The 9,719-nt window shown below is 36.6% G+C and overlaps 3 protein-coding genes across 4 annotated transcripts; 1 reads left to right on the top strand and 2 right to left on the bottom strand.

Moving 5' to 3' along the window:
- Positions 1-651: 651 nt before the first annotated feature.
- LOC103938227 (cytochrome P450 CYP749A22-like) lies at positions 652-2,675 on the top strand. Of its 2 annotated transcripts, XM_009348225.3 has the most exons (5): positions 652-956; positions 1,053-1,279; positions 1,357-1,589; positions 1,671-2,049; positions 2,151-2,675. In XM_009348225.3, the coding sequence occupies exons 1-5, from the start codon at positions 674-676 to the stop codon at positions 2,577-2,579; spliced, it is 1,551 nt and encodes a 516-aa protein (XP_009346500.2). In that variant the 5' UTR covers positions 652-673; the 3' UTR covers positions 2,580-2,675. The 2 variants fall into 2 exon arrangements, with proteins under 2 accessions (XP_009346500.2, XP_048445972.1); XM_048590015.1 differs by lacking the exon at positions 652-956 and having other exon boundaries at positions 1,080-1,279; positions 1,370-1,589.
- A 198-nt stretch (positions 2,676-2,873) lies between these two features.
- On the bottom strand, positions 2,874-7,032 carry LOC125479699 (beta-glucosidase 11-like). Its single transcript, XM_048589419.1, has 9 exons — positions 6,937-7,032; positions 6,736-6,826; positions 6,520-6,628; positions 6,308-6,445; positions 4,644-4,775; positions 3,936-4,153; positions 3,805-3,833; positions 3,584-3,694; positions 2,874-2,951 (listed from the first exon to the last, which is right to left on the bottom strand). The coding sequence occupies exons 1-9, from the start codon at positions 7,030-7,032 to the stop codon at positions 2,874-2,876; spliced, it is 1,002 nt and encodes a 333-aa protein (XP_048445376.1).
- LOC103938243 (beta-glucosidase 13-like) lies at positions 6,948-9,235 on the bottom strand. The gene is made up of 10 exons (XM_048589418.1): positions 9,163-9,235; positions 8,856-9,049; positions 8,696-8,765; positions 8,555-8,613; positions 8,393-8,468; positions 8,225-8,302; positions 8,052-8,139; positions 7,613-7,913; positions 7,403-7,518; positions 6,948-7,285 (listed from the first exon to the last, which is right to left on the bottom strand). Exons 1-10 carry the CDS (start codon positions 9,233-9,235, stop codon positions 7,039-7,041), a joined length of 1,302 nt encoding a protein of 433 aa, XP_048445375.1. The 3' UTR covers positions 6,948-7,038.
- Positions 9,236-9,719: the final 484 nt, after the last annotated feature.

Genomic DNA, 9,719 nt, shown 5'->3' with positions numbered 1-9,719 from the left:
TTCATTTTAGCAAGACTTGCTGCTCTTCTTTCAACGGCCAAGCTTTATTAAAAAAAAATGAATGGCTAGATTTAATTACTAAACCTAATTGATAACACCAAAAAAAACAAAAAAAACAAAAAAAAAAAGAGAGTAATGCTAGAGAGACTAAATCTGTAGATAAAATTTTGAAAACTAAAAGACATGGAAGTTAATGATTGGTTTATTACTTACAAGTTGATGCATGTGCTTATTTTTATTAGTAACACATAATTTAGTTTGCAAATTTAATTTCCAAATTTAATCTCTCTAACATTACTATAGATAAAAATTATGCGGCTACAAATCCGTGATCATGACCTTTTATTGTATATCGTGTGGTCAGTTTTCATAGGTACTATTTATATTTAATTTTAAATTTTAAATAATTTCTAATTACACGATATACGATGAACTATCATGATAATATGATAATAGGATTCCCCAAATCATTTTCCAGTCAATAGCACGCGACATTGTAGCCATTTTATCAAATCTAATACTGCGGCAATGTCTTTGGATTGTAGTAAGTAGTCAGAAAAGTAAGCTAACAATCAGAAGCTAACACGTTTAGGTGTGGGGTCATTTTTCTTGAGGATAAAGATGAGGAAACTTTGGACTCCGGACTCTTGAAAATTTGATCGGTTGACAAAATATGAGTTCTTTGGAAGGCATGGTAGCCATTCTTTCAAGCCTTCTGTGTGTATTTCTTGTCTTTGTTCTCATCAATATCTTACACAAACTATGGTGGACTCCGACTCGGATACAAAAGATGATGAAAGCGCAGGGGATCAAAGGTCCTCCTTACAGACTTATCCATGGAAACACAAAAGAAATATCCGACATGAAAAAGGAAGTCATGCGCAGGCCCAAGAATTTATCTCACGACATAGTTTCTGGAGTTGTACCTCACATACACTCTTGGTCACAGATATATGGTAACAACTAACAAGCTATGTCTCACTTTTAGTTAACTGTTGTTTTTCAAATTGTTCCGACATAAATTTTGGTCATTTTTTTGTACGAAATTGTAGGGAAGAAATATCTTCAGTGGCATGGTTCTCTTGCACAATTGGTCATTACGGAACCTGAGTTATGCAAAGAGATAATGAGTAACAAGGATAAAGCTTATCCGAAAAGAGAGCCCGATACCTTTGCGAAGAAGCTATTAGGAGATGGCCTTGTCACAACAACTGAAGGTGAAAAATGGGGAAAAATGAGAAAGCTTGCTACCCATGCCTTCAATGGAGAATGTTTAAAAGTAAGTTTTTTACAGTTACTGTGGTAAAGATTGCTGAAGCTAAATTTGTTGATAGCATGACAGTATTATTTGTCTAGAGTATGTTTCCAGATATGGTAGCTAGTGCTGAGACGATGCTTGAAAGGTGGAGAAATTATGAAGAAAAAGAAATTGAGGTGTTTGAAGAGTTCAGGTTGTTCACTTCAGAAGTGATTTCGAGAACAGCATTTGGCAGCAGCTATTTAGAAGGACAGAACATTTTTGAGATGATGATGAAGTTAGCCTTCCTACTTTCTAAAAACGCCCTCACAGTCAGGATTCCTGGCATCAGGTAATCTCGGTTCATTCCACAAATATTCTTGGAGTGTTACTTGTGTTCTCATGGTTGTTAGTCTTTTGCTTAATGTTGCAGTAAAATTTTCAAAACTAGTGACGAGATCGAAGCAGAAAAACTTGAGAAAGGTGTATATGCCTCCATAATGGATATCGCTAAGAAAAGAGAAAAGACGGCAATGAGTGGAGATGAGGACGGCTTTGGGAGTGATTTTTTTGGATTACTTTTGAAGGCTCGTCATGATGCCAATGACGGCCAGAGGATTTCGGTGGATGATTTGGTTGACGAGTGCAAGACTTTTTACATTGCTGGACAAGAAACCACCAATACTTTGCTTGCTTGGACCGTCTTTCTTCTAGCACTCCATACGAATTGGCAAGAGGAAGCAAGAAAGGAGGTCATGGAATTATTTGGGAAACAAACTCCAAATCTCGATGGCATTACCAAACTGAAAACAGTAAGAAAGTCAACCACTAATTAATCAACTGCTTATCTTAAGTGGCAAAATTAAGATTGGAAGTAATCTTGATTTGGCATCCATTTTTCGTGTTCATGCAGATGAGTATGATCTTCAATGAGTCTCTAAGGTTATATCCCCCTGTTGCTGGCTTTGCAAGGAAAGTTGGAAGGGAAGTTAGACTGGGAAATGTCATTGTTCCTGCTAATGTTGCATTAGTTATCTCAAATCTGTCATTTCACCACGATCCTCGAATCTGGGGACAGGACGCACAACTTTTCAAACCAGAGAGATTTGCTGAAGGGGTTGCTAAAGCAACTGACAATAACATAGGTGCATTTGTGCCGTTTGGAATAGGACCTCGAAGTTGTGTGGGCTTAAACTTTGCAATCAATGAAGCAAAGATTGCTGTGTCAATGATTCTACAACGCTACTCCTTCACTCTATCCCCAGGTTATGTTCACTCGCCCATTCAGTATGTGACAGTTCGTCCACAACACGGAGTTCAGGTAATGCTTCACCCACTTTGAACTGCAAAGGCGAATGTGGTGAATGAATCTTTCCAAGTATCATCTAATCAGCTACTGATTTTATGTATTAGTCAATTATCATTTCATCTTTTTCAAGATATTATTCTGCTTACTTTGGCAGCACTTTTGGATAATCTGTCACAAGTTTTTGTTTTTTCTTTTGGTTTGTTATAAAGAATCCAACTAGAAAATGCAAACGTAACCGACCGATGATTAGGAATTGTTTATGTGGAATATGGAAGGGGCCGACAAACAGCCTATATAAAACTAAACATCAATATTGACGTCTCAATCTCAACTACAAGTCCATAAAACCTGTCCGATGTGGGACTCCAATTTTGCCTCAATCAAAACCACACCAACAAACTCCACCTGGAGTCATTCGAGCCATCTCCAAATTCACGTCCACAATCCAAATTTAAATAGAGCTATATGATACCAAATTTCAAATGAGTTCTCCAACTTCAAATATCGTGAGGGTCACCCAATCCCAAACGTTGTCTAGAACCATTCCTTATAAAGCACTTGATGCTCTCCTCACCCACCGATGTGGGGCTCCAATTTTGGCTCAATCAAAGCCACACTAACACGTCATGAGTAAGATATGATTATGATGGGCCGCCATCCAATACGTGTTACTGAACTAGTGAATGTGAAAATTTGAATCCTTTTACTGTGGAAATTATGATTGTCGTCCATACGTGCTTAGGGTTTAGAGTAAGACTAGAAATTTGTACCCATACGTTGCTGCAGGATTGAAAACTGTATGAAAGATTACGTGTGCAAGATATAAAAGTTGTGTTGCAAAACATTAATACTATTTACATTGAAAACATTTGGTAGATTGTTATATACAAAAGTACAAAAGTTTTTATCGACACATTCCTCAAGTTGCTCCTTTGGAGCTCTCAAGACCATGGTTTAAATCCCTGCTCTAGCTCTCTTCTTGAGGTCTGATCACACAATCTTGCATGTCTGAACTTAGTATATATACAAGGATTAACCGAAGCATAAGAAATCGAACCATTTTCAGAAATGTAGAGTTTTGGATTTTGATAATTATCCTTTACGTACTCCAACAGCTTCTGCAGCCCTTCCGGCCAATGACTATCGGTCTGCACCATAAGGAAAAATTTAACCACACACTTTCCTCAAACAAAGACAACACCGATGTTTCATTTCTTACAAAACTAGCAAGAACATAGAATCTTAAAAAATTTCTTACCACACCAAGAATTTCTTCATCTTTGATAGCTGAAACAATCAAAACACGATCAACATGACGGAATATTAAAACTATTCTTGATGTTTGATTTTTCTTTTGTCCTTATGGCTCTAGAGAGCAAGATATCTTACGTATTGTTTCCGCCCATTGATCGAAGGAATAACGCAACGCCTCACCTGGAGGAGGAGCCTTATGTTTGGCATATGTTGATGTATAATAATTGATACCAACCGACCCTAAACTCCCATTGAGCAGAACTTTCTCTTCTGCAGAAAAAATGGGAAGCCTATCCTTCACCCTCTCCTTCATACTTTGAGGATAATCTCCGAATACTAATGGTCCCATAAACCTAATGCACAAATAGTAGCATTACTAACGAAAAAGCTTATCATAAAATGATTAAAACATGCAAGTTCTCATGATCATCAATGATCATGTGATCATGAAATGGAATGCTTCTAATCCGAGGTAGAAGTCAAAAAGTCGTCCTGCTGCGGCTTTATCTTCCTCTGATTGTGTATAGGGCAAAAAATATTGTGAAGCGAGGACGATTCCCAATTCACCCTTTTGTTGTTCCTAGAAGATGACATTCAAACTAATCTTTAGTGATAAGATTAAAAAGTTGAAACAATTGAATTTATATGAATTTCCTCGAGTCTTCAAGTCTCACTTGATATTTTTCTTTGTAGAGCTTAACCACAGTGGCATGGGCAAGGATAATGTTATGGGCTGCAGTGTAAGGTTCTGTTGACGAGTTACCACCAAACTTGCATGGACCGACAGTCTCAAAACATTTCACAGGAGACCCTAATGCACAAAGGGTTGATGGAAGTGAACACCTCCCTGGTGGGGAAATCCCAAGTTCATAACCAAATTGAGCAAGAATGTTTGGCTCATTAATTGTGAACCAATGTTTAACTCTGTCTCCAAACTTTTTGAATAAAAGCTCGCTATAGTGTCGAAAGTCATTCCTGGAAAATCGACCATATCATTATTATACATTATGAGATTGATCTTATATTCTTTATTTATCTAATGAAGTTCATATTTTTCAATTCTTGTTTACAAAATGACATATGCGTGAATGTATTCAATCTAATGAAGTTCATATTTATCTAATGAAGTTCATATTTATGAGATTGATCTCATACTTTCATGAGTTATTGTAATTCCTCTTCACCAGATACAGAAGAGTGATTCGTCAATGTATTCAATCTTTACATATGTAACACTTTTAACAAAATCCATTGACTAATCATTAAAACATGGCATGTAGGTGGAATTATAAAAAAGTGAATTCAGGATGAATAAATCTAGTAATTTCTATATAAAACCGCATCAAGGTATGTAAAAAAAAATCTGTGTGAACAAACAAATATCCAACTGTACCGAGACTTAAATCATGCTCAAACCAATTCGGTCAGTTTGAGAAATAGTGTTAGTTATTTTGTTTAGTTTTAGAAATAATGTTTATTTTGTTCTCTTCTAGAAATAATGTGAGTTATTATATATGGTTGAGTTTCAAGAATAATGTGAGTTATTTTGCTATTATTTTAGAAATAGTATGAGTTATTTTGTTGTTGTTTCAAAAATAGTATGAGTTATTTTGGTTAAGTTTCAGAAAGAGTGAGTTATTTGCAATAGTTCCAAAATAGTGTTTATTTTGAGTCTTCATCATCTTAGCAACTTCACCTGCAACCTATCACCTACCTAATCCTAGATTGAGATTGGTGAGATAGAGGTATAAACATACATGCTTGTTCAAGGAAATTCAAACCCAGACTTAACGTCTGAAACGAAAAACAAACCAATAATTTGTACTGGAGGTGGAATAGATACAAACATAATACCGATTACAGCCATGGCGCGCCAGGATATGGCGTTTCCAATAGCATAGAATAGTGAAAACCCACAGCTAAGTAACAACTGTGCACTTACTGAAATTTAGGGTAGTAATTAGAGAAGATGTAAGATTGGGAAGCACAGATAGTATTGTGTTGCACATTATCTTCCACAAGGCTTTCATTATCGTTGGACCAGATTGCAGTGACATTGATCAGTAGGTTGGGGGGTTTATGATAATTATAGTCCTGCTTTATTCGTGTTTTAATATCTAGTTACTGGAGATTGTTTGGTCAGAAGACCCTAGCTGTTTGATTCGACTGCGTGCACAAGCGAGAATTTACATGACCGATTCTCCATTTATATGCAGTTAGGCATAGCAGCAGATGATTTATGGGCAAAAGAAGTAGAATCAAATGAACCTTTGTATTTCTCGACATAAAATGAAAGTTTGTGTGCCCTTTGCAGTACTGATTAAATTATTCGTAGCATACATGGTTTATTTGAAGCACAAATGAAGAGCCTTATTTTTATAGGGAAACATAGATTACAACAAGAAAACCAAAGGGATAATGGCTTTACATTGCTAAATATTAAGTTTGAACAACTGATTACTCAGGCAGCTATAGCAGGATCTCAGCCTTGAAGGAAAGCTCGGAACCACTTAACGGAGAGCTTGGGGTAGCGCGTGTAGTTACTGAAATCAACAAAGTAAATACCAACTCGATTGAACCCCATGCCCCATTCAATGTCGTCGAATAGAGCCCAATAGAAGTACCCTTTGACATTCACTCCATTCCTGCAATAATTTTTGTTAAGAATGAGACAATATATTTGTTTCAGTGTCAAATAAAAATATATATCATCACTTACTTAATTGCCTTATTGATTCGACACAAGTGACGAGTAACAAAGGAAATTCGATATGGATCCTCTAGAAGTACTTCAAGTGGAGAGCCCTTGTCCTTGTGATCAGAAAGTCCTACAAAGAAAAGGTGTAGAAGATATGTCATCCTTTTTTATTTTTGTTATGCATATTTTGGTTAACAGTATATATACAAGGATTAACCCAAGCGTAAGAAATCGAACCATTTTCAGAAATGTAGAGTTTTGGATTTTGATATTTATCCTTTACGTACTCCAACAGCTTCTGCAGGCCTTCCGGCCAATGACTATCGGTCTGCACCATAAGGAAAAATTAAACCACACACTTTCCTCAAACAAAGACAATACCGATGTTTCGTTTCTTACAAAACTAGCAAGAACATAGAATCTTAAAAAATTTCTTACCACACCCAGAATTTCTTCATCTTTGATAGCTGAAACAATCAAAACACGATCAACATGACGGAATATTAAAACTATGCTTGATGTTTGATTTGTCATTTGTCCTTATGGCTCTAGAGAGCAAGATATCTTACCTATTGTTTCGGCCCATTGATCGAAGGAATAACGCAACGCCTCACCTGGAGGAGGAGCCTTATGTTTGGCATATGTTGATGTATAATAATTGATACCAACCAACCCTACACTCCCATTGAGCAGAACTTTGTCTTCTGCGGAAAAAGTGGGAAGCCTATCCTTCACCCTCTCCTTCATACTTTCAGGATAATCTCCGAATACTAATGGTCCCATAAACCTAACGCACAAATAGTAGCATTACAAACGAAAAAGCTTATCATAAAATGATTAAAACATGCAAGTTCTCATTATCATCAATGATCATGTGATCATGAAATGGAATGCTTCTACTTACCATCCGAGGTAGAAGTCAAAAAGTCGTCCTGCTGCGGCTTTATCTTCCTCTGATTGTGTATAGGGCAAAAAATATTGTGAAGCGAGGACGATTCCCAATTCACCCTTTTGTTGTTCCTAGAAGATGACATTCAAACTAATCTTTAGTGATAAGATTAAAAAGTTGAAACAATTGAATTTATATGAATTTCCTCGAGTCTTCAAGTCTCACTTGATATTTTTCTTTGTAGAGCTTAACCACAGTGGCATGGGCAAGGATAATGTTATGGGCTGCAGTGTAAGGCTCTGTTGACGAGTTGCCACCAAACTTGCACGGGCCGACAGTCTCGAAACATTTCACAGGAGACCCTAATGCACAAAGGGTTGATGGAAGTGAACACCTCCCTGGTGGGGAAATCCCAAGTTCATAACCAAATTGAGCAAGAATGTTTGGCTCATTAATTGTGAACCAATGTTTAACTCTGTCTCCAAACTTTTTGAATAGAAGCTCGCTATAGTCTCTAAAGTCATTCCTGGAAAATCGACCATATCATTATTATACATTATGAGATTGATCTTATATTCTTTATTTATCTTATGAAGCTCATATTTTTCAATTCATGTTTACAAAATGACATATGCGTGCAAAATGGTTTTTTAAAAAGGCTTACACGAACGAGCGATTCAGTAAGCCTCCATACTTCTCTTCCAGGGCTAGTGGCATGTCAAAGTGATAAATCGTCACGAAAGGTGTGATGCCTGCGTTAGAACGCAGAAAATACATTAAGCCAAACGCATACTTAATTCAACCATCCAAGTACATAAAAACTGGTAGCTTTCTCACCATTTTTTATTAGCTCATCGATCAAGCTATTGTAGTAATCAATACCCTCTTGGTTAATTCCGCCACTTAAGCTTCCCTCTGCGTAGGATCCATCAACACCCCATCAGTTTCTTATAAATGATTAAACAAATTTTAAAAAGAACAGAATAAAGAAGAAATGATTTTTACTTGGTAAAATCCTACTCCAGGAGATGGAAAATCTGTAAGAATTTAGTCCAGCGTCCTTGATAAGCTTAATATCCTCCTAAAATTCAGATTAGAGTATATTAGCTTAATTTTTTTTAAGAACAAACTGGATTTTTAATGATGTTTTGACCTTTTGCTACTCGCCTTGTATCGTTTATATCCATCGACTGCCATAGGGAACTTTGTACTGTTTCGAAGTTTTTCTGTAATTGAATTTTGTTGGCTGATCATTATTCCGAATGGAAAAATTATGAAGATAAGATAACTTATTAAGGTTATGTAAACCTGGGAGTGTTTCCATGCGATGATCCCAACCACTTGGTCCTCTCCCTCCTTCTTTAGCTGACCCTTCGCTCTGCGCTCAACATTCATCGATTAATATAACAAAATCTATTTTAACAAAGAAATTTTGAGGCTATATATGCATAACTCATTTTACATGTACCTGTGCAGCAGAAGTGGCGGCTCCAAACAGAAAATCGGATGGAAAGTCTGATCGTTTAATTTTCAGTTCTTCAACAAGTTTAGGGTTGCTTAAATTTAACTGAAGGTTGAACCCACCCACTGTCACATTTGCTACAACTCCGTGAACATGATCCCCCACGGACTGATGTTCAGCTCCATTTAAATGTGCTAGTTCTGCAACAACATATCATTGCACGATGAACCACTTAAAATGACCATAAATCGAAAACCTGCGAAAATGTAGAACAAGATGAAGAAAATGAAAAGGGTTAGGGATGAATGTTTACCTAGGCCTCGACCTTCCACAGATGAACAGGCTAGCAAAGTGATGAGACAAATGGCAATGAGACCACGAGCCATCTTTGTCAACGAAGAAGATGATGATATTTGAGATGTCCATAGCCACCTTTTATATTGGCAAGCAATAGGATGCTCAGAAACTAACCAGAAGCAAGTTTTGGTTTGGACAGAGGATAGTTTGAAGGCTAAACATAAAGTAGCTTCAACTGTTTGAATTTGTTTTTAGATGCTCGGTTTCAGCCTGCCAAAAATACGGAAGTAACCCAAAAACAGAAAGAAGGAATACCGCCCGGGAAAATTCTTTTCAACAAAAAGTACTCTAGAAGATTTTATTGCAATAAGGGCGGAAAACTCAAACTCCATATATATTCATACTTTGATTAATAAATATTTCACGACTGGTCCAATATTTGTAGCTAATATTGTGGTAATGTTTAAAAACCAAATAGTGTTTAGTATTTTTCTTTTAGAGTGCGTTTGTTTGGGCTCATTAGCTTTCATCGGACTGGACTGAACTACACGTTAGTGTAGTCCTGTGTTTGTT

This window comes from the organism of the source record quoted next, unplaced genomic scaffold (genome assembly GCF_019419815.1).
Source record: "Pyrus x bretschneideri cultivar Hongxiangsu unplaced genomic scaffold, Pyrus_bretschneideri_v1 Contig3, whole genome shotgun sequence".
In the NCBI taxonomy this organism is placed as follows: Eukaryota; Viridiplantae; Streptophyta; class Magnoliopsida; order Rosales; family Rosaceae; genus Pyrus; species Pyrus x bretschneideri.
Note: the sequence above shows the minus strand (reverse complement) of the source record. Positions and strands in the feature narration are given on the sequence as shown.